This window comes from Diabrotica virgifera, chromosome 4 (assembly GCF_917563875.1).
Source record: "Diabrotica virgifera virgifera chromosome 4, PGI_DIABVI_V3a".
Classification (NCBI taxonomy): Eukaryota; Metazoa; Arthropoda; class Insecta; order Coleoptera; family Chrysomelidae; genus Diabrotica; species Diabrotica virgifera.
Window position 1 is genome coordinate 200,794,876 of NC_065446.1, and position 26,180 is coordinate 200,821,055.

The following is a 26,180-nucleotide window of genomic DNA, read 5'->3' on the forward strand; positions in this document are numbered from 1 at the left end:
TTAATGAACATCGCTTTGTTGTTCCAATAAAACCAAGAATTGGACAAATTTTAAGTATTGCTCTTGTTGTCTGAATTAACATTTTTATGAATTATACGTAACTTTTTCGTTGAGTGTAGTAATATGTTGTAACAAAAATAAGAAAAGGTACTTCTGTTGGAGTGTAAGTAAAGAGGACGATAAACTCCAACAGAAGTAAGGAAAAATAAAGTAGCTAGATGTACAAAAATGAAGAGAGAGTGAGGTGGCTTCTACGTTGAGAAGCCGAAGTAGGAAAATGTGAGGATAGAAAGAAAATACTACTTTTGCACTAGTATTAGAGTAGGGAAACTGATTAGATGAATAAATAGTAGGTATATGAATAGACAGAGTCAAACTGAATAGAGTTGGCTAGCAAGAGATGCAAGAGAACAACTTGACACTCAAGGATGGATACGGCTCGTTTGCATGCCTGTCGAAGAACAGTAGCTCAAAGTAGATAATGATGATGACTAGAAAAGGTAAATACTAAAATAAGAATAATGTACTGAAATTCGATAAAGAAGAATAATTGATAAAGAAGAACAAATTAAATAACACTAACAAATCATGGGCGCCAAGAAAATGATCTTCGATCACTCTCCCAGGTATCTTACACTGCTGTCAAATATTAAATATATAAGTAAATGAAAATATAAAGGAAATAAGAATAAATGATATACAGAATAAGTAAATATTTATTAAAAATAAATACCTAGATTTTTGACAATCTTTGAGTTAAACAATGCATGCAATGTGACTCTAACATGACAAAAGTTATTGTTAAATATGATATACAATATAACAACAATCCTGTTATATATATGTACAAAAAGATATACCTCTTACTCATATATTATAGGGTACAACTCACATGAGACTTCTACCAAATGGTTATAGTACGCTTGCTACGTACCACTAAATTGAAACCGACAAAGATGAAATTAATACAAATAAATAGGTACAAACCTGACGAAGAGAAAATACAATAATGAATTAAGCAAAATTAATGAATAAAAATTATAGAAATGAAGTTAAGATAAATACCGAAACGACGAATTAACCGAACAAATGAAGTACCTAAAGCGAATAAATAATAAAATATTTGGAAAACATGCAAGTTATGTTACACAATAAATATCAAACCAATAATAAAGTATAAAACCTAATTTTTTTAGGCTAATTCCTGTACACAAGAACTTACCGTAGATCGTAAATAAGTTGGGAACCTAATACATTAATATACAAATATGTCATATAAAAGAAAAAAAAGGGTAAGCTAAATCTGAAAACAAATAATTAATAAACATAGTGCATTAAGCCAAAAGTCTGGAACATAGAACACAATAGTTACTCAAATCCACACAAACTTAAATGTTCCCAAACAAATCTCTTCATCGAACGACTTCCAGATGAAGTTCGATGCTGCAATCCATAAAATGAGCACACAGAGAGTGCTAACATGTCCTATCCGTAGGTGCAGGTGGAAATATGACAGAAAATGGGACTGGAACGTCCCAAAGTGTGTTTCCCAAATAACATACTCCCATGATGACTTGAATGTGGCTGTAATGGTTTCCCTAGGTTGTCAAAGGGGCTACGACTTCACATGATGGTTCCTCCCAAATGGCGGATTGATTCCTATTGTTACGCGATTGACTCTACTATTTTATTTATTTATATCTTTAGGCACTAAGTTTAATTTAAATAAAGGAAGACTTACTTATATTATTTTATTTACATCACTTATTTATTTTAATAATTACAAATAACACCATCTAACACATCTAATTTATTTACAACTCAAATTTATGATTTAATTAACTAAACATAATAACTTCGATAACTAATATATACATTAAATTCGAATACAATTATATCACGCGTCGCGGCTCGTTCATTGACTGACTGACTGCTGCTTAAAAATCATCCGCTTATATAGATACGGCTCTGCTTCGAGAACATTTGGAAGGCCTGAGGCAGGTTTCCGCCTATCATCGGGAAACTTCTGGATTAGCGGAGACATTACTCGTCGATGACGTGTCGCTGTTGTTTGTTGACTGCTAGGGGCAGGACCGGCCTCAGTTAGAAATTCGTCACACTATTCAGGCTCCAAGAGGAGTTGTGTCACATACATGTCTTCCTACTCCAGGCAACCATTGTTGGTAACTTTTCACTTTAATTAACGCTAGTTAAATAAAAATAATTATGATGGAAATCAACCGCCATTTTATGGTACCAACTAACCACCTCACAGCCACAAGCCAAGTGTCGTCTCCAGTGTTCCACGAGTACCACGTCAAACTCTCGGAACACGAAAGAATATTCACCGATACCAACCCACGAAACTAACAGATAGTTTTAAGTGTTTTGAAGTATGGCGTATATTAAAAATCAACAAGTGATACCACCCATAATGAGGTGTGGCATCGTTGCACGAAATTTTAAATATAAAAGATAATAATAAGAAATAGTTAATTACGCGAAAATTGGAGAAATTAATTCAGAGATCAAGAGAAAAAATTATAAAAATAAATTAAGAGCTAATTTCGTAACATGAACCGTTACAATGTGTGCAATTTATATAAATTTATTCCGTAATAAACAAACAGAAAATGGAAATATCTTAACACAATTTTCTTTTACTTATCGACCATTATGCTCATTCGAGGCGAATCAAGTGTGTAGGCGGCTTTACTAGTAGCACGTTGCGACCAAGTATGGTCCAAGAGTCTTTATTATAATTTTTTAATTTTTTTGATATTTTTTTTTCTTCTTTTTTCGTGGTCTTTCCCACAAAGGATAAGTATTAGGTATTCGGGTAGTCAATTGCATTGTTGCAGTTTTGTGCTCAGTTTTAATAACATACTGTTCATAACAACACTTAACAATAGGTTCTTTCGAGTCTTTTAACATACCTAATACACTTTTGTAAATGATTTTCACCTCTTCAGTTTCTTCATCATCTACAGGCTTTAAAAGATTAAGTACAAAAATATATATTGTTGATGACGGCTTGTATAACAACATTAAATATAATAAATCATATATATTATACCGTTTGGTTTTACTGAGTAACTCTTCTAAGTTTCTAGCGTAAACTAGATAAACAAAAGAGCCTACATCAGAAATTGATCGTAGAAGATAATCTACAACACTTTTCGCAAAATCTTCTTTTGGCTCGTTCATGCTTTTACACAGCAGATTCAGCATAATGTGTTCATTGATTGTATCCTTAGCAACGAAGTTCTGTTTCCAATGTTGTATAAAATTATCAACAAATACCTGTTGCTTTATATTATTTTGAGATTCCAGGAAATCATAACAAAATAAACAAATATTTCTTTTGCTCAATTTGGCGAGCATTTGAAATATCATTTTATAATTCACTTCATTGTCTTCTTCTCGATAGGCTAAACAATACAAGACGAAGGTGTTGATATTAGGCAAACGTTTACCACCTTCTGTGAAATAGCTTGTAATTGTATTTTTAACAAACGTTGACGATAGAGATTTTACAATTTCTTCATCTAATGTTTGTGTAAGTAATTTGCTCAAGAAGTAACTTTTCTTGTCTTCTAACATGAAATGTTCAATCATTTTCCAGCAATGTTGAATATATCGAAAAGCATATTCCTTGGATACTTTCGTTTTTACAAAAGAAGAAAATATCCCTCTATCAAACTTTTCAAACATGTTCGTAAAGTTTATAAATAAATTTAATATATCTTCAGATTTTGTTTTAACAAAAACTTTTAGAGCAAACAAAGATATGAACTTAAGCGTACAATACGAACTTGGTTGGAAGATTTTGATTAATTTAACAACATAATTTTGCTCTAAAAACTGATTACTTACTATTAAACTACATTCTTGCATTTGCGGGTTTTGCAACATACTTTCGATGTAAGAATAAAGAACTTTTTCGGGAGATCTTGCAAATAAACAGCATAAAGAAGATAGTGGAGCTTCCTGAAAATTTTCGTCACATAAATTGAATAATAAAGGTATGTATTTCTGTGGAATTGTAACTGCTTTAAAATAACATCGTATTTGCTTCCGAATTTTATTGAGAACAATATCATCATCATTTTCATTTTTAGTTAGAGTTATTTTTAAGTGTTCATTAAAAAATTTAGTGAATTCGTCCTCGTCTAAGAGTTGTATCAGAATTTTCAATGCTGTTTTCTTCCTTGCATCTGTTGCTTCCGGCCAAACATTTACAAGATAATCACAGATCTTATGATCAAATTCCAAATGAGAATAATGTTTCATTTCTTTGATGAAATCGATATCCATAATGTATTCCATGCAAGATTGCATGGCGTATATAAATTTATTTATATATTTCAAAATCATTTTGGGGTGATGTACAACTAAGGCTCTTAATATTTTTATCCATCCCCATTCCTTCTCATCAAGTTGATCAAGCAAGTTCGATAAAATATTTGTTTCTGATATTGAAAGGTATTTCTTCGATGTAATCGAATCGATAAAAGACAATCTGAATATATTTGGAATATTTTTTATTGCTTCCAATATCTTGGCTTCTGTTAAACAAGTCAAAGCGAATTGGGGAAAGTTGATGTTATAACTTGATATGGATGATATAACTGTAAAATCGCTATGGTATCTAAATTCTTTTTTTGCGAATATGGTTTCAATAGCAGACACGAATTCTGGATAGTCTGATATATTAACACATTTTTCGGGATACGCTTTGCACAAATCAACCAATTCAGTTATTAAACAAGCTTGAACATATCTGTAACAGCTAGGACATGTTGCTGGTATCTCTTGAAGAAACAACGACACTAATTCTAGAAAGAGTTCCAATTTTAATTTAGAATTTTCAAAATTTCCTTTAAAATCCCATGATCTCATGCATGTGCATGAATCACATGCATGTTTCATAAAGTTGGTAGCTTCTAGTTTGAATGCATCAGGATCATTTTTGTATGCGTATTCCAAAAATGCTACCTCTATATCCATATATTCTGAATAATGAAGACCATCCTTTGTACGCATCAAAACAAGTTGTTGTTGTATAAAATTCCAGTGTTCTTTAGTCAATTCTTCAGTTTTGAATACCGTAAGTAAAAATTGTATTTGTCTCATATACGCACGAGGCTTTTCGTTTTTGTGTCTAGAAACTATATACTCCAAAACCTTATCTAAAGACAACAAATCATTGTTGTAGGCGCATGTGTTAATCAAATGTTTTATTAAAGATTGCCTATTTTGCATATCAGGACAGAGGCTTATCATTTCCTTGATTACTGGAATGGATTCAGAACTAGGATAGTATTGCAAAAAATTATCATCGGAGCTGTTCTCATACTTGATTTTAGCCCATTGGTGTATTAATTCCTTACCTGGATTTAACATTAAAATGGTTTCGTCAATAATTTCCAGAAAATGTTTAATAGATTTTTGTGGAAAAAGAGTATTTAGTGATTGAGTAAATAGTTCCCATCTTGTTTTTTTTGGAAAATATTTTAAGACTTGAAAACATAAAGAATTTTCATTTAAATCGTCGAACTTATTTGGCATCAGATGCGTGCAAAATATTGGAAATTCTGGCCCAAGACACTTAACTAATATTCTAGCATTCAGTATTTTACCAAATCTGTATGAATCCCTATAAAGTTCTTCCTTAAGAACCATAAGTAAACTGATACTGGCTGAAGCTGTCAACTTTTCGCAACAAATTTTTTCACTGCGGTACAACTCTAGAAAAAATTCTGGATATTTACACGCTAATAGACTTATGACATTTTTGTCTTTATAAGGTTTTTTGAAAATGAATTCCCAGTGATCCATGTATATGCTGAATAACCGTTTGCTTCTATTCAACAGATAAAGAACTTGATTTGAGGTTAAGACAGTTTCATGTTCGCTGAGTATTTTGCTGACTATGGTAGCAGAGCAGGCTTGTAGTACATTCAATGCAACGTATAAACCATACCTAAAAAAAGGTGTTAAAAAAAAATATAATAATAAAATACAATAATAAAATGTTAAATTTTTTAAGCCGTATCTTGCATTTGTTAGAGGAGTCAATTTTATTTCAGTAATGTGTAGGGAGGATCAGTAGAAGCTTAAGTTCAAGTTTTTGGGGTCACCACCCTTGTCCCCCGGCCGCCATCTTGGAAATGTCTTATTCTTTAATTTATTTAATATTTAAAGTAATTTATATTAAGAACTCTTAAACATAAACATAATAATTTATCTACTTACAAATTATAATTCAAAAATACCGCAAAACGTACATTCAAAAAAACGCGACGCCGCGACGATTTTATAACAACTGGTCGCTGATTAAAAATCATTCTTGTTTCAATCAAAGGGACCAACTTTATCTCAAATTGTCTTAGGACAACTGTTTCTCGACCCCCTCCGTGGCTCAGTGGTAAGAGCGCCTGCCTTTGAATCGAAAAAATCCGAAAGGTTGTGGGTTCGAATCTCACCAGGGTCAGAAATTTTTCATTTATTATAAATTAATAAATGAATATAGTTTCTGTCCTTATGGGATCGGTACTCACCGCAGAGACCGCAGACGTTCGGATACAATTAGCGTCTCTTTGCAAAGACAATGACGTCGACTTTGCAAAGTAACAAGACACTTACTCAACACACACACTACACATGACACTAGGTACCTAACTGTTCAAAATTACCGTACCTACCATGCCAATGGCCATTAGTTGTCGAGGCATTAGCTAAATAAAAAAAAAACTGTTTCTCTTTTTAAATTTGTAAAAAAAGCAAGCTTTCCAAATATAAAAAACAGATATTCTCCTAACTAGTGGGGAAAGTGATACTTTCACGCACGAGACTGCCGTTGACCCGAACAACGCGATAGCGGAGAAGACACTTTCCGCATGAGTTAGGAACAATATTTTTCTAGGGCCATACGTTTGGAAAAAAGCCACAAAAATAGAGTTATATCAATTTTTAGTTAGAAGTGAAAATACACAAATTAATTCTTTGACAAGGTTGTCAAAACCAAACTTTCAATATAATGGACAATGATAATGGGTAAGCACGACGTCGATATTGGTTTCCATGACGACGATTCAAAACCATTGTAATTAGGTTTGTATATACAGGGTGTAACAAAAATACAGGTCATAAATTTAATCACATATTCTGGGACCAAAAATACTTCGATTAAACCTAACTTACCTTAGTATAAATGGGCACATAAAAAAAGTTACAGCCCTTTGAAGTTACAAAATGGAAATCGATTTTTTCCAATATATCAAAAACTATTAGAGATTTTTTATTGAAAATGGACATGTGGCATTCTTATGGCAGTAGTATCTTAAGAAAAAATTATAGTGAAATTTGGACACCCCATAAAAATTTTATGGGAGTTTTGTTCCTTTAAACCCCCCCAAACTTTTGTGTACGTTCCAATTAAATTATTATTGTAGTACCATTAGTTAAACACATTGTTTTTAAGACTTTTTTGCCTCTTGGTACTTTTTCGAAAAGTCAGTTTTTATCGAGATATTTTGAATATATGTATATGGTTACACATATTTGTATATGGTTAAGTACGATTATGGAGACTTGGTAATAATGTGAAAATTTATTTATAATTTACATTTTTAGGTATATTTTGAACCATATTAGAAAAGAAGCCACATCTCGATAAAAGGTGCCTTCTCGAAAAAATACAAAGAGGCAAAAAAGTTTTAAAAACACTGTATTTAACTAATGGTACCGCGGTAATATTTTAATTGGAACGTACACAAACATTTTGGGGGTTTAAATGAACAAAAACCCCATAAAATTTTTATGTAAACATATTAAAAAATACGCCTCAACTCGATAAAAACTGCCTTATCGAAAAAATACTAAGAGGCAAAAAAGTTTTAAGAATATTGAATTTAACTTATGGTACCACAAAAATAATTTAATTGGGACGTACACAAAAGTTTGGGGGGTTTAAGGGAACAAAACCCCCATAAAATGTTTATGGGGTGCACAAATTCCACTATAATTTTTCTTTAAGATGTTCCTGCCATAAGAATGCCACATGTCCATTTTCAATAAAAAATCTCCAACAGTTTTCGATATATTTGAAGAAATCGATTTTTATTTTGTAACTTCAAAGGGCTGTAACTTTTTTTCTGTGCATATTTGTACTAAGGTAAGTTAGGTTCATTCGAACTATTTTTGGTCCCAGAATATGTGATTTAATTTATGACCTGTATTTTTGTTACACCCTGTATATACAGCGTGTCTACTTAAGTTGGAAACATATGGGAAACTTTTTTATTCATAATTCTACGAAAAAAAGTTATTCTTTATAAAAAGTTCTGCATGCCCCAAAACCTAAGATTCAATTATCACATATCAAATTTTCTCAATATTATGTCAAAACATATGAATACATATGAATGACGAGGTATGTCAAAAAATATGAATTTCGGTCAAGGGTAAATTACCTTTATTTCTCTCAATATCGAAAAGTCTTATGATAAAAAGTTGTTTGGAATTAAAAACTAAGATCAAATATGCAATTACATGCTTCTAATTGAAAAAAAAAATTTCTCAAATTTATGGATACCCAACATCGTTTTTAATTATTACAAATATGATAACTCGTTTATTTTTCATTTTACGAAAAAAAGTTATTCTTCATAAAGAGCTTTGCATCGTCTAAAATCTAAGACACAACCATGATATATCAACTTTTATTAATTTTATACGAGTTGTGTCAAAAAATATGAAATTCGCTCAAGATTATAGTACCTTTATATTTCACAATATTTCAATTAGACGGATGTAATTGCATATTGAAACATAGTTTTTAATTCTAAACAACTTTTTTAATAACCGTTTTTAATATTGTGAAAAATAAAGGTACTTTACTCTTGAGTGAAATTCATATTTTTTTACATACCTCGTATAAAATTAATAAAATGTGATATCTGATGATTGCATCTTCGGTCTTAGGACATACAGAGCTTTTTATAAAGAATACCTTTTTTTCGTAAAAGTAATAATAAAAGAGTTATCGTATGTGTAATAAATAAAAAAGAAGTTAGTATCAATAAATTTGAGAAAAATTTGGAAAATATTTTTTTCCAATTAGAAGCATGTAATTGCATATTTGATCTTAGTTTTTATTTCCAAACAACTTTTCATAGTAAGAATTTTCGATATTGGGAGAAATAAAGGTACTTTACTCTTGAACGAAGTTCATATTTTTTGACATACCTCGTATAATATTGGCAAAATTTGATATCTGATGATTGAATCTTAGGTTTTAGAGCATGCAGAACTTTTTATAAAGAATAAGTTTTTTTCGTAAAATGAATAACAAAAAAGTTTCCCATATGTTTCCAACTTAAGTAGACACGCTGTATATATAATGTTCTTGAACTCCTAAGTGGAGCATAGAGCTTCAGTGAAAACGCGCCATCGGGTTCTATTTTGCGCTAGGGCCTTCACCTCATTCCAAGACTTTCCTTGACTTCTTATCTCGTCCATGATGGATCTTCTCCAAGTTTGTGCTGGGCGACCTCTTTTTCTCTTTCCTTGGGGATTCCACTCTAGGGCAGTTTTTGCAATACTGGAACTATCTTTTCGGAGTGTGTGACCTATCCACCCCCACTTTATGGATTTTATTTCATTTTCTACCCTCTTTTGTTGGGTCAGGTGTAGCAGATCTTCGTTTCTGACGATGTTTGGCCAGAAAATACTTCGTAGACATTTGTTAAAAAAGACCTGCAATTTGTCTGTAAGGGATTTTGTCACTTTCCAGGTTTCACATCCATAGAGTAGAACAGACATAACATTTGACTGGAATATTCGGATCTTTGTCCTTGTAGTATATTCCCCAGACCTCCAAATAGGGTTAAGCATGCTGAATGCTTGTTGAGCTTTTCGTATCCTCATACGAATATCGTCTTCTGTACCTCGGCTTTCTGTTATGACACTTCCAAGGTACGTGAAGTTTTCCACATTTTCAATCTGCTTGTTGTCGATATTAAATAGCGTGTTGTTCCTTGCATTTATTCTCATGGAGTTGGTTTTACCAATATTGATTTTTAAACCTGTTTTATTGGCCTCAGTGGATAGTGTTTCCAATTGGTCGGCCACATCCTGGAACCTTTGTCCTAACAGGCAGATATCGTCGGCGTATTCTAGATCACTTAGGCGTGTGGTTAACGTCCATTGTATCCCTTTTGTGTCGAAGTCTAGTTTGGAGAGAACATAGTCTAGAGCTATGTTAAACAGAAACGGAGAAAGCCACATCCCTGTCTGACTCCAGTAAGTACGTCAATTTCGTCACTGTTAATCCCATTGTGTGTCACGCTGCACGTCGCCTCAGTGTACAGTGACTTTATAATGGAAATTATTTTATGGGGAATGTTCCTTAGCTCTAAAATTTTCCATATAGCAGCATGAGATAGGCTGTCAAAGGCACGTTCGAAATCAACAAAAACCATGTATAGAGGTGTGTTCCATTCAACCGATTGTTCCATTATTACCCTCACAGTATTAATGTGATCTATGCAGGAAGATTCTGGTCTAAAACCTGCTTGATTCGCTCGAAATTCAACCTTGTTTGTTTCAACTAGATACAAAACCGTTCTTGAATCGTTACGCGCATGCGCAATAACAAATAATTATGCGCAGTAACACATTTTTCGTTACTACGCATACTCGTAACCGTTCAAGAACGGTTTTGTACCGACTTGGAACAAACCTATAGTCTACTGATCTGACTTTTAAATATTATGTCAAAATAATTTTATTTTATCGAATTATCAGTAGTAATTGCACAAGAGCTCTAAAATTATCGAATTTTTCCCGAGTGACACTTTGACAGTTTTAATTTCATGACCCGAAGGGGAGTGAAATTATGTCAAACTGGCACGAGAGAAACAATTCGATAATAATTTTAGAGATCGAGTGCAATTTTCTGCGATTATTTCATGAATAAAACTGGTCAAGACCAAAATTTTATTGTAATTTATTGATGTAAGTACAAATTACTACAGTTAAACACACAGTTGTTATAAATATGTGACGGTTGAAAGTCATCACTTTTATAACTTTTAAAACAGTAATTGTCATTAATGTCACTGAATGTATTTTTTCGTAGCAACGAAGGGCATCTGACGTAATATACTTGACGACGGGATATTATCAAAAATTATCACTTTAATTTTTATTTCTGTAGCTTTCTATTGGTCAGAATCTCCTATGAATGAAATAATCGCGCTAATTTCATTAAAACATGAACACAATAAGGTAAATTTGAAATAAATTGGTAAATAATATCTAAATATTAGTTTATTGCATGTATTATAATATATTATAATGCCATATTACAAGGGATTTTACTTTTCCACACGCTGTGCGGGAAAATTTACTTTCACGCAAGCCGTTCGGAAAAGTGCAACTTTCGGAAACGAAATGCGTGCGTGAAAGTGGCTCTTTTAGCACGGCCGTAGAAAATAGTTATTTATGAAACAGTTCGTGAAGTATGCTTTTTGCGAACGCACGCGATTTTTAGAGATACATCGCGTAAGTTCGCAAAAAGTACTTCACGCACAGTTCCATGCAATATTTTATCTACTCTACCATGAACAAATAAAAAAACTATAACTCGTCGTCACTGGAATTCATTTCTATTCTACAATTTTTAGAACTTTGACATTTAAAAATCCTAACTACTTTCAAACCACGGTCTTTCAAACCCACGGTAAGTCATTGCTCATATTGTCATCACCATGACAACGCGAAAGTTAAGGATATTTGATTATATGAAATTGTGCCAAAAAACCCATTGAAAGTGTGCGAAAAAGTAAATCTCATTTAAAATACATTGTTACTTCACGTACACTTTAAACCCTTCACGCACTGCTATGTGTAATGACAGTTTTCACAAACTAAAAACTTATACATAATATGACATAGAGTAGATAAAATATTTTTCTGCATGCCATACTTAAAAGTTATTCTAATTGTTTATAAGAAAAAAATCGACATGTGTTTGTATGATAAATTTGTATTATTTAAAATTATTTTTCTTCGTTTTTTTAATAATATTGATAAAATAGATCTTCTTCTTTCATAAACTATCCGTTTTCTGATTTATATCGTTGTAAAAAAATAATTTATGATAAACAAATTAAGAGGCAATAGTAGCGATCAACAGGTAGCAACAAACACGGTCCAAGATTGCGGCTGTAATTTTGAATATTTTGTCAAGATGTTTGGCACATATATTCGTAATATAATAAAGAAGGGCAGTACAGAGCCCAATTTGAGAAATATGTTAGTATGTGGAAATTACTCTATAACTAAATACAATATTGCAAAAAGAAGCCTGTACCGCCATTAAGAAGAACAAAAAAATACACTTCCTTTAAATAAACTTTTTTATCCCATGCCTAGATTTTGTGTCACATTGGATCTACTAAAAATCGATTTTCTATAACCAGTGGCGTGCTGGAGCTTTTCAAGCGGCCCGGTGATTTTATAGAAAAGCGGCCTCCCATCCTCATTTTATCTTCTATTATCAAGATGTTTTTTTCGGTATTTATAAAATCAAAAGAACAAAAATATAAATTATTTTTAAATCAAACATAAAACTTTGAATTCAATGGTTTTTTTTTAATTTGCTATATTTTTTTATTTAAGAACAAATCTTACAAATAAATAATGTCATGTATTACAATATTGTATGCAGCAAGGCAAAAACCATAATTTCCTGAAAAATTACATATAATATGAATTTGATGTAATTAAGACAAAAGTAAAATCAAATTTTGAGAAATTTTCAGGTATGTATTAAGTTGTAAGTCATATTTTTGAAATGATATAAGCCTTGCTTTATAACCTTGATATATACACCTCTTCAAAGAAAAAGTGATGCAAGTTTTTACTGTATTACTTACTGTATTACAATAAATACTTACACCACTTTTCCTGATTTTACTGATGAAGAGAGGTCTATTTATTAAGGTTATAAAGCAAGACTTTCTTCATTTCACAAATAATATGACTTACAACACTTGGGCTTTAACACCCTCAAAAATGTATTTGTATGTATGAAAATAAATATTTGTAGCAATATATTTATGTGTATATAGAGTCTTATTCATTTACTTAAAATGTATTTTACAATTAGAAAAAAATTCAATTATTTAATTAAAATTTTTTTGAAATTTTTTCTTAATATTATTAGCAAAATTAACATTCGATTAGAAAAAAAAATTTTTTACATTTAAAATTTTGTGTGAAAAAAAAACCTATTTGACCGGCCTCAAGAGGCCGCGGCCTCTCGGTGATTGCACCGATTCATTTATATGGCCAGCACGCCACTGTCTATAACAAGAAATCGAACGTGACTGACTCGGCAACATTTAGCGTGCCTATGAGTATAAAAATTATTGTTTTTGATAGTATAATGTCACTGTCAGTGTCGAATTACCGACGCACTGTTGAAAGTTCGCAGAACTTTCGAAAAACAAAAATATTGATGACGCGCTACTGTTTACTCTTAAATAACTTTTAAACTATTTGACCGAGCACTATGAAATTTGGATTATATTTTAAGCACCACCATTCCCAAAAGTTCATGAAATATAAAAGTTTTAAGTTAATTTTTAAAAAATGTAGGTATTAACATTAAGTCGGTCAAATAGCCAAGCAGGACAGGCGGCCGACTCACTTCGTTTCACTGCTAGGTATGTGAGCTCAAACCCTGACCGACTAAAGAGAAAAATAAAAGAGGCTAACACTGCAGCTTAAAATTCTAATGAATCTGGGCTTAGACTGGAATACGCTGGTATTTGATCGACGTATGGGGGATAAAGGCTTGCGTCTCAGTGACACTCCTCCATAGATCCCTACCGGAAAGGCTTTTGAAAGCCATTTTGAAGGTTTTTATAGGCTTTATAAACATCTTACTCTCAAATCTCTTTCAAATGCTTCACTTTTTACGGATAGACCAAAAAAGGCGAGAATTCACCATTTTTCGACCTTAATTTATTAATAAACTAATTATGTCCAAAAAATCGGCTGCAGGAAACATAAGAGGTCCATACTACTCAAAACAATTGTTGTTTGCCTGGAGGGGGTTCGGGGAAATTCTTCTTTCCCTGGACTAAGTCCAGGGAAATAAGTCCAGATATTACCGGATGGTATCTTTTGAAGACATTCATCCAGGGTATGGCATAAAACATATTTCAAACTACACATATAAAACTACAATTAGAAATACCTAATTGTTGCACATATAAAACACAAGTTGATAATTTCATAATATAATTACCTTTGCTGAAGACAGATGAATAGTTCATCATTCTTTTCTTCACTCCAGCAATGTGAAATTCTGTTCAGAAGTTTAAGTCGAGTACTGTAAGACACTTCGGAAAAGAACTCATTTACCAAAGTATTAGGTGTCATGTCTTTAAAAGCTTCTTCAATAAACCAGTGTTGCTTCATAACCATTTTTATATGGTCTCTATTACAATCTTTTAGAACTGGAATTAATTGTTCAATTTTTTTGAAATAGACAATAGCATGTACATAAAAAAGTTTTTGTTGGTATGACTTAGGATTAAGATTATCTATTACATAGGATATTTCTGTTGGTGTCAGCTTTTGGGAGGCAGTTTTGAGAAGGGTGAAAAAACTCTTCTTTCTTTCACCTATTAAATCGCCATCTAGGTTGTGGAATTTTGCTATAACTTCCTCTGGAGTTGAGAGTTCCATTTCTCTCTGTAAATTAGAACACTAAATTTAATTGAATAATACTAAATGTTTGTAAAATGTGTCAAATATAGTCAATATTGTAGACTGTAAGTTAAAAAAAAAAGGTGCATCACTGGATGCCTCCCTACATGTAATAACACATTGTTAGTCTTATTACTTATTGTCTATTATCTATCTAAACATTTAGGTTGAGATTGTATAGATAGATGGTAATAAAAGTGTAATCTAATCTGATTGTAATCTAAACATTTAGGTTACTAAAAAAAAAGTTATGCAAAATAGTCATGAAAAAATTTGCCTAATGTGCTATTACCTATCTCATGCACTTAATGATTCGATAAAAAATATACAATCTAAAGAAATAAACCAGTGTTTTCTATTAAATCAAAATCTTTCGTAAATTAAGTACACCCTATATTAAGATTACATAATGCTTGTTATTTTATTTTTGTTTGTTGTTGTGAAAAGACGATATTTGGAGTTTTTTGCACAAATACAGTTATAAGGTCTAGAGAAAATGGAAATGCGACAATGGGAATAGGGAACTTGCACATTTTTTTTATTACATAATAATGTTCAGTTTTGTATAAAAATGAGATTTCCAAAATTTCACGCTTCAAAAACTCATAATAACTTAGAAGTACAAATTTAAAGTCTTCGGTGTCTTAAAATAGGTCAAACGGCCCGTGACGTCACTAAGTTTAACTATATGGTTCCGTTTATGGTTAAAATTAGGTATATTCTTCTTCTTCTTCTTTAGCTTATTGGCCTCCACCTATTTCGGTATACCTCGTCGCGAGATAAAGGAAAAATATTTATATTCTATTAACATTTATTGTATGTCATTGTAATAATATATACCAGTTTGTTGACATTGGAGTTTGATATAGTTATTGAAGGAAAGGAAAGAAGGTTTACTACGGAAAATAAAACCATTTTGTAAAAGTACAGTTTTCTATGAATAGTTCAAACGATCAAAATACTTGTAACGTCAAATAAATGTATTTTCTACTGACGTTTATAACGCCTCATTTAAAATTCTGTTTACTTTGTTGGAAAAATGTAAATGTACAAACGAATGACGTCACGACTCGTTTTAGGCCACCTGTTTTAATTTGAATTTTTAATCGCCTTTGGGGGCCAAACGAAAGACCTACAAAAATTTTTTATTTTTAATACATGTTTTAAATTATGTTCTGTTGTGATTTATAACATTTTTTTCGAATTTAAAAATTTATGCAAGTTCCCTATTAGTGGCGCAGGACCGAAAAACATGGAAGGCAATAGTAAACGCGGCAAAGACTCACGAAGAGTTCTAGCGCCATTAATTGATGATGATGATGATGAGTTATAATATCTAAACGCATTTTCTGATATTAGATTCTCCGTTATATTATAAACGAATTAAATGTATTGTTATTGCAATAATAAAACTGTCGAATACTTTTGTGACCTTATTTATAGGCTGCTCACAACCTGGCCTATTTCGTTCAGGAAGCTTCTGTCGTCAAACTGTATGACCCTCTCTGCAGGCGAGACAAATAGAAACTTGTTCGGCGATTCCAGGCCATCGATTTAAACCTTTTTTATTGCTCTGTAAATAATATTTACCTATAGATGTTTCTGGAAATCAGTAGACTAATTGTACATAACTATATAAATAGACATTTTTGGAATTAGAGTTTAGTTGTGAATTTGAATACGTCGGTGTACTTGATATGTATCGGGCGCGATATTTTGGAACTTGTAATTATGTAAATAAATTATTAGATTTAGTGTAATACATAAATTAGATATCGTAGTTTGTAAAATAAAAGATATAAATTCAGTGTTTTTCATTTGTTTAGAAGTAAGTTATTAAAAAATAAATAAAGTCAACTAAAATTAAACTTAGTGCCTAAAACATAAATAATAAAATAGTAAAGTCAACCGCGTAAAGTCAGTTTTGTAACACTTTATACAGGATGCGGCATTAGTACGAGGAAGTCCAATTTCTCGTTTGTCGTACGATGATACGAAAAAAATTTATTAAGTTAAGAGTTGAGGCATAGATAAAACGATAATTTAAAAATATTTTAAAATATACAGGGCCACCCGTATTGACAGGTGACACAAACTTATGTTTGTTTTTAATGGAACCCCGTATATATTTTTACATTTTTGGAGTCTCCTCGATGTTATATTTCTTAAAATATATGGTTTAGTAATGCTATATAGTCCGTTCACTGACGGTAAAATATTGAAAAACCTGTAAATTTTAAAGAACCGCTTAGATTGACATGAAATTTGGCATACGCATAGGTAACAATGGTAACATGTCAGAAAAGAGAAGTGATATTTTGCCGATGTGTGCTTTTACCATGGGGGTGAGTTTCAGCCCTTCTCGGGGGTGAAAAAATAGACGTTCAACTTAATGCCGGAAATGGATAAACTAATAAAATAGATATTATGACTAATATTGACTAATAAATAACTCATAAAGTAAGTATTTTATCGAAAAAGAAAAAATATTCTTAGCAAAGATATAGACCATAAAAAAGTGAAAAAAATGGTGTATGTATGAGATCCCCTGACCCAGTAAAAGAAGAGTTGTAACTAATGAAAAATAGGTTCATGCTCACCAAATTCCAAATCTAATATTTCAACGTGAAATAACCAAACAATGAAGCCATTTTGGGGAAAACTCATTACAACTTTTTTAAAGTGTTTAAAAAAATCTTTATTTTTGATTTTTTGTAAGTTTGTAGCATTAAAAGTAAGAAAGTTACGCTCAAAGTAAAGTTAATCACTTTTTCTTTTGAAAAAAATCGTGAAAATCACCCCCCAATTAGCATCCAAAATGAAATTAATCGTTACCACTTCACAAGTTTCTTTAATCGGGTATGTATTGTTTATATGATCTGTAAGTTTCATCGGTTCAAAGTGCTTATTTTTGAAGGGGATGCAGTTGAAAGGTCTTGAACTAGTCAATAATCACGAGTGTATGCAAATTTTGAAGAGCCCTATCTTAACCAATTTTTACCTTACAGAAAAACAAAAAAATCATTTTTTTCAAAATTTAAAATTAAAAAAAAATTACTTTAAAACCATTTTTTTAAATAAGCACTTTGAACCGATGAAACTCACAGATCATATAAATAATACATAAGTAAAGTAATTTGTGGAGCGGTAATGATTAATTTGATTTAATATGTTAATTAGGAGGTGATTTTCCCTAGTTTTTTCTTTTACTTTTAATGCTAAAAACTTACAAGAATTAAGATTTTTTTAAACACTTTAAAACAGTTGTAATGAGTTATCCCCAAAAAGTGCATAATTTTTTGGTTATTTCACGTTGAAATGTTCGTTTTGAAATTTGACGATAATGAACCTATTTTTCATTAGCTACAACTTTGTTTATACTACGTCTAGAGAGGTCATACATACACCATTATTTTTTTACTTTTTTAGAAGCTATATTTTGTGCTAAGAATGTTTTTTTTTTTCGATAAAATAATTAGTTTTTGAGTTATTTGCAAAAAAACCGCCTGGTTTGCAAAACACGCAAAACGTGTTTTAAATCAAATAAAGTAGCAATCTGATTCTCGAAGCGTGAACATGTACCGTCATTCAAAGCGCTAGAGAACTTCCTTATCGTAAAACTACCTAATTAACTAGTAATTATCTTATCAGCATCAAAAAATTTGTTAAAGTGAAAAGTAACAAAAACTAAGTGATTAGTGAAACAAACAAAAGAAATATGTTCCCTTCGGGGAACTTATTAGGATTTGATAAAAGTGGCCAACCAATTTATCAACAAATGAATACTATACAGGATGTTTCAACAATAAATAACCAGAACCAGTCAAACCAAACAGCAGGAAAACCGCAAGTACCATTTTTGTATTTTAATCAAACACTATCTAACCAGATAACAAATCGAATGTCATGCCTAAACCAAATACCTATTCCAACCCAAATAGCTATACCAAACCAAGTACAATTTCCTAGTCAATCAACTGCACAAAATATTCAAAACACTCAAAACCCCATTCAGTCACAATACACAACATTATCCACAACCCCTCAATGCTCACTCTCATCATCAAAAAACACCAATAACTACACGGAGAGCTATAGCGACATAGAACTTAACGAAACAGAAAACGAAAATAAACATAATTGGTAAGAAGTTGGCAATAAGAGAAAACGGGTGAAAAGACAAACAACTTCTGAAATTCCCAACCAAATCCAAACACAAAACAGATTTGATTCTCTCTCAAAAGAAAATCTGGATGAACAAACAGACAATTTATCAAATACACAAAACACAAATATCACCAAAAAAGATCCCTCACCGCCACCAATCTATATTTATGGAGTTACTGACTATAGTGCTATGATAGCAAACCCTTCAACTGCAACTGCGGCAGAAACCTATTACACCAAAACCATTTCAAATAATACGGTAAAAATTAACCCTACCATCTCAGACACCTACAGGACACTCATACAGCAACTTAGAAAAGAAAACATTGTACATCACACTTACCAACCGAAACAAGAGTTGTCATAAGAGGATTACACCATTCAATACCCACAGGTGATATCTCGCATGAATTAAATAATAAGGGTTTTAAAGTTAGCAACATAATTAATGTTAGACATAGAGTTACCAAAGAACCATTGCCCTTATTCTTTGTCGATATAGAGCCAAATGAAAACAACAAAAACATATTTAACCTGCAAGTCCTACGAAACTGCATAATAACAGCAGAACCACCTAGAATAAAAAATACAATAGTACAATGCACAAGGTGTCAAAAATACGGGCACTCAAAAAGTTACTACCTGAGGCCATTCGCCTGTGTTAAATGCGGTGGATCACATGATACAAAAACCTGCAAAAAAGCACGCGACACACCAGCAACATGTGCCTTATGTAATGGCAATCAGCCAGCAAACTATAAAGGATGTGTTATATATAAAGACCTCGTAAATTTGAAAAACAAAAATATAACAAGCAGCATTCCTATACCTAGAGTTGCAAGCCTAAATAATAATAACACTAGTGCTCACCACATACACCAATCACATGTAACATATGCTCAAGTTGCAGCAACTAATAATTCTTCACAAGACAACAACAATAATTCAGACCTTTCAAATAAACTTACAGAATTCCTCAACGAATTTAAAAATATGTTTGCACAATTGATAAACCAAAACAGCATGATACTAAGCATGCTTACAACAGTGATAAATAGAACGTCGTAATGGCTAACTCACTTAGAATGACAGAGTGGAACGCAAATGGTCTAACAAACCATGTGCAAGAAATTATACTATTTCTAAAATTAAACAAAATAAACATCCTACTTATATCCGAGAGTCACACAACTGAGAGGTCTTTTATAAAAATTCCACACTACTCTGTCTATTACGCAAACCATCCAGATGGAACAGCCCATGCTGGTTCAGTTGTAATAATTCGTACAGCTATAAAACACTACGAACTTGCTCCATATATCACCAACAAAATTCAGAGTACTATCATAAAAGTACATGCGCTCACCTTTCCATTAACAATAGCTTCTATCTACAGCCCACCACGCCACACCCTCAATCTGGAGGAATACATGGAGTTTTTTTTAACAACTTGGCTCACATTTCACATTTCCTAGTGGCAGGGGACTGGAATGCAAAACATACAACCTGGGGAGCAAGACTAATATCTCCAAAAGGCAGAAATCTATTAAAGATCATACAAGATAATAACCTGAAATACCTAACAACTTGTACCCCCACATACTGGCCTACTGATAACAACAAAATTCCTGATCTGTTAGACTTTGCTGTAACTAAGGGAATACCTGAAATACACAGCGACATCACCCCCAGTTTTGATCTACATTCGGACCACAGTCCCATCTTGATTACCTTAAGTACCAATATAATTTGGAAAACTCTTGCACCAAGGCTATGTTCCAGTAACACGAATTGGGTTCAATTCAAAGAAGAAATTAATGAAAAAATATCTCTTGACATTTGACTCAAACACAAAAACGATATTGAAGAAGCTGTAAAATATTTAACGGATCAAATACAACAGGCCGCTTGGAAAGCTACTCCTGTAAAGGAAAAAACCATTGATGAAAGGTATAGTATACCCCTCCACATTAGAACACTAGTAGAAGAGAGAAGAAGAGCCCGTCGCAAATGGCAAAGAACAAGAAACGCGATAGATAAAACAAATCTAAACAGGCTCACACAGAGACTTCATTCCGCTATCCAAACATCCAAAAACGAATCCTTTGAAAGATATGTCACAAACCTTTCTCATGACGACAACTCTCTTTGGAAAGCCACAAAGAAATTCAAAATCCGGTAGTAATGAAATCACCAATTAGGAAAAATGATGGAACCTGGGCTCGATCAGATATAGAAAAATCCAACAGATTTGCAGAACATCTATCAACCGTCTTCTCCACCCCACAGGCCAACGATATTAACGACGAGAAAATTAGAGACTTCCTCAATGCACCCTGTCAGCTATCATTATCACTAAAATACTTCTTACCAAACGAAGTCGGTAACGAAATCAACCTGCTTAACCCTTATAAACCTCTAGGATTTGACCTTATAACTGGCGAAATCTTAAAAAAAACTCCCAAGAAAAGGTGTCGTCTTAATAACCATTATTTTTAATAGCCTCCTGAGACTATGCTATTTTCCAGTGCAATGGAAGTATGCACAAATTATAATGATACCTAAACTTGGTAAACATCTAACTGAAGCCAGTTCGTACAGACCAATAAGTCTCCTTCCGACTTTATCAAAAGTCTTCGAAAGGTTAATTCTTAACAGAATAGAAACAATAATACCTATAGAAAACCTTATCTCAGATCATCAATTTGGTTTTCGCTCAAATCACTCAACCATACAACAGTGCCATAGATTAGTCAACAGAATAAAAGAGAGCCTAGAAGGGAAACAAATCTGTCTATGAGCATTCCTCGATATACAGCAAGCATTTGATAGAGTGTGGCACGAGGGTCTTCTCTTTAAAATAAAAACTTAGCTAACTAACCAAATCTACCTCCTCCTTAAATCATATACTTGTCCGACAGATACTTCCAAGTTAAATACGAAGGTACTCTATCCAACTACCACCAAGTAAAATCCGGAGTACCTCAAGGCAGTGTACTTGGCCCATTCCTTTACCAAATCTTCACTGCTGATATTCCTATTAGCGAAAATACACTAATGGCAACATTTGAGGATGACACTGGTATACTAGCATCAGACATCACCGAAATATTAGCATTCAACAAATTGCAAAATCATCTCAATGAACTAGAAGACTGGCTTAAATGCTGAAAAATAAACGTCAACACAAACAAGTCTTTTCAAGTAAATTTCACAAATCGAATAATTAGATGTCCACAATTATGACCAAATAATTCACCTATACCAATAAAAACAGAAGTAAAGTACCTGGGCCTTTACATATTGCAGCCAAACGACGACACCTCGACCTAAAAGTTAAAAATATGAGCTGGCTAATCAACAGAAGATCGCAACGTTCATTAGAAAACAAACTGACCATCTATAAAACAATACTCAAACCAGTGTGGACATACGGAATCGAGCTGTGGAGCTGTAGCAAACCATCCAACACCAAAATACTACAGACATTCCAGTCAAAAACTATTCGTATGTTAGTTAAAGCCCCATGGTATGTGTCAAACCAAACCCTTCATGCAGACCGCAACATCCCCTTCATCAAATTTTGTGATTGCTGTCCACTCCAGAAGATACATGAATCGCAGCGCAGACCATCCAAACCATCTCATAGAAGAATTATTCAACCACCCATTGGTTGACAGACGTCTGAAAAGACTTTGGCCAGAAGACCTAGCTGCTAGGTAAATTCCAGAGAGTCGTCAATGGACGACACCTGCCACAAGCCAAGAACATACATCATAATTACTTATTACTGTATTGAAGTAGATTGTAAATTAGCAATAAATTAATAAAAAAAAATAAAATAAAAAATAATTCGAAAAGTATTAACTTAGTGAAAAAATACTATAAAACAAAAATTGCTTAGAATTAGTCAGTTTATCTATTTTCGGACTTATTTCGAACGTATATTTTTTCACCCCCGAGAAGGAGTGAAACTGACCCCCAGGGAAAAAACACACATCGGAACAATATCATATTAACGGTATATTAACGGTAGGCGGCCAGCAGATTGAGAGAGTAAAAAAATATACTTACTTGGGAACGGTAATCACAGAAAATACCGATTATTTGCAGAAATTAGAATGAGAATTGAAAAAGCACATGCCAACTTCGTGAAAATGAAAAAGATTTTATGCAGCAAGGATTTGACATTGGCCCTTAGAATAAGACTAAATAAATGTTATGTACACAGTGTGCTTTACTATGGAGCTGAATCATGGACATTAAATCGAAATGCAATAAATGGACTTAACGCGTTTGAAATGTGGACATTTAGAAGAGTAAAGAGTGGACATTTAGAAGAAGTAGAAAAGAAAGGGATTTCATGGGTAGATAGAGTAACGAATATAGAAGTGTTAAGGAGAATAGGCAGAGAGAGGGAAATTGAAAACACAATAAAAGAAAGGAAATTGCAATATATCGGACATGTGATGACAGGCGAATGATATAACATCTTGAAACTCATAATTCAAGGAAAAATAGAGGGTTGGAGAAGCATATGGAGAAGACGCGTTTCATGGTTGAAGAACCTGAGAGAATGGTTTGGTTGCAGCTCAATGCAACTGTTGAGAGCAGCTGCCTCGAAGGTCAAAATAGCCATGATCATTGCCAACCTTCGTCGCGGAGATGACACTTAAAGAAGAAGATAACGGTTTCAACGGACTGAACACTTAGATTGCGAGAAATCTGATCGAATAAAAACTAGTGTAAATGAATAAAATGAATTAAATGTAATCTTTAGTGTCACTGAGAATCCGCAGATTAGTATGATCGTTCTCGTAATCTAAATGTCTGGTCCGTCGAAACCGTTCTAGTAAACTTTGACACAAGTTTCTCTTTTTGGTTGGCGGCTAACGGGGAAATGCTGATGATAAATTCTTATTGCTTTCTTATACCCTCCAAGCACAAAAACCGTATTATTCAGTTCCTTATTAGAAAAATTCATATTATATTTATGGTAATAGTAACTTTACATATTAACTGGAGCTCTAAAAATAGTATAATGTCAAATATTTAAGCAAGTTTATTGTCAAAGGCGTAGCCAAATAGGTAGAGTATTGTATGTTTTTATTAATATTTTACGCACCAACAATCTTAACTACGTAAGTATGTTGATTTCTCATCCAATACATATTAATAAATTAAGAATCAGTCTATATTAACATGTATTTCTTTTTTCAAAAAAATCTTTTTGATTGAATATTTTCACAGCCAACCTAATAAAATTTCACATAATCTTTATTGCAATTAATGTTTGGCCTAACGAATCACGAATAACTCACAAATTAAAGCAGTTAGGTACAGAAAATGCTTAGAAATAAAGAAAGTACCATAAAATATTATTTCTTTACAATATTAAAATACAGTGTGTTCTATTTAAGAAAACTCAGAAATACCTTCCGCGTTATGACCAACCCTGTATAATAAAAGTAAACACTATATTATTATTAACAGTTTTTTTTTTAATTGTAGACTATATTAAAAATCTTTTGAACATAAATAGATTTTTTGATCTCAAATTACTATAATTCTACAAGGTGTGAATATTACTACCAAATTAATAAAAAAAATCGTAAATTATGTTTTAAACTACCTCATACAACATTACAAAATCTTATATTTTAAGAAAGAAAACATCGAAGAAAATCCAAAAATATACAGGGTGTTTCATTAAAAAAAACATAATTTTGTGTCATCCGTCAATACGGGTGGCTCCGAATATTTTAAAATATTTTTAAATTATGTCCCTATCTATACGCTCTGAGCTTCGCTGGTGTCGCTCCTAGCGGATTACTAATGCAACTTTCACCGGTAATTTTTAAATTTATTATTTAATTGTTATCGCTTAATATTTACAACGCAAAAAAGTAATTCAATTGTAATCGATTTTTTAAAGATTTTGCTAATCATTTTAACGTTCTATTAATGAAATATTAATTTCTTACTTCGGATACTTTCACAATTATCGTGTAGATGGCGCTTAGATTAATTTATATTTACATATTAAAAAAACTTAAATTCAGTAGGTATTTAAAACGTAAGTATATTTAAGGTAAAATATACACCACAGCTTTGACCAACTAATATTATAGGTCTGGATCCCGCGTATGAAAAAAAAGTTGATTAATAGCAAGCTGAAAATTTGTTAATGGCTTAAGGGTGTGTAGTCGGATAAACTTTGATATATGGGAACACTGGAACAGAGGAAGTTTTAATGGTGGAACAGGTTAAAAATTTGGAACGGTCAGACCACGAAAACGTCACATGTATTTGGTCCGACAGAACTTCCAATTGATTTGTTACCCTTTCATTAAACTCTCATGCAAATATCAGGCTGCTATTTATCACCAAATGGGAATTATAATAAGTGGAACACGTAGAATATGTCAAATGACAGGAATTATGACAGGTGATAAATAGCAGTCTGATTTTTGCATGAGAGTTTAATGAAAGGGTAAAAAATCAATTGGAAGTTCTGTCGGACAAAATACATGTGACGTTTTCGTGGTCTGGCCGTTCCAAATTTTTAACCTGTTCCGCAATTAAAATTGCCCCTGTTCCAGTGTTCCCATATATCAAAGTTTGTCCGACTAGACACCCTTAAGCTATTAACAAATTTTCAGCTTGCTATTAATCAACTTTTTTTTCATACGCGGGATCCAGGCCTATTATTTCGTATTAATGTTTTTAATATCAATGTTTTAAATTAATCACTTTGACATTTATGTCAAATTTCCAGTAAAAGCTTACAGACTTGTCACTACTGGCGCTCGCGAATTTTTAATTATCCCCTCTGCCTACGAGCTCATAGCGTATACCCCAACTTTTACCTAAATAATTTTTTTGTATCTCTTCGATAATTGGACGAGTAATTGGACGTCCTCGCACTAATGCCACGCCCTGTATACGATAAAATACAGAACACAATAAAAATATTAAAAACAAATCGTATTCAAGTTTAGAAATCATAATTGAATATGTAAGAAAGACTAACCTTTGATTGTCTCACTCTTATTAGTAGGTATTCATGAATAGACACCAATAGGAAATGGAATAATTCCAGAAATATTCTATTTAACCTTAAACGATTCACCAAAAATAAGTTGTATGTCGGAGTTTTAATTTTTAACTACCCATGCTCCGAAATCTTGCGCAGCTACCCGCGGGGTCTATTGTATACACTT

The 26,180-nt window shown here is 32.4% G+C and overlaps 1 protein-coding gene across 1 annotated transcript; it reads right to left on the reverse strand.

Annotated features, from left to right (window-relative positions):
* Positions 1-698: 698 nt before the first annotated feature.
* On the reverse strand, positions 699-26,118 carry LOC114332775 (uncharacterized). Its single transcript, XM_028282550.2, has 3 exons — positions 25,991-26,118; positions 14,327-14,775; positions 699-5,986 (listed from the first exon to the last, which is right to left on the reverse strand). Exons 2-3 carry the CDS (start codon positions 14,767-14,769, stop codon positions 2,767-2,769), a joined length of 3,663 nt encoding a protein of 1,220 aa, XP_028138351.1. The 5' UTR covers positions 14,770-14,775; positions 25,991-26,118; the 3' UTR covers positions 699-2,766.
* Positions 26,119-26,180: the final 62 nt, after the last annotated feature.

Coding starts and splice junctions, on each gene's coding strand:
- LOC114332775 (XM_028282550.2), bottom strand. CDS start 14,769: ATGGAACTCTCAACTCCAGAGGAAGTTATAGCAAAATTCCACAACCTA. Junction 5,987..14,326: donor TTCATCTGTCTTCAGCAAAG/GTAATTATATTA, acceptor ACCTTTTTTTAG/GTATGGTTTATACGTTGCAT.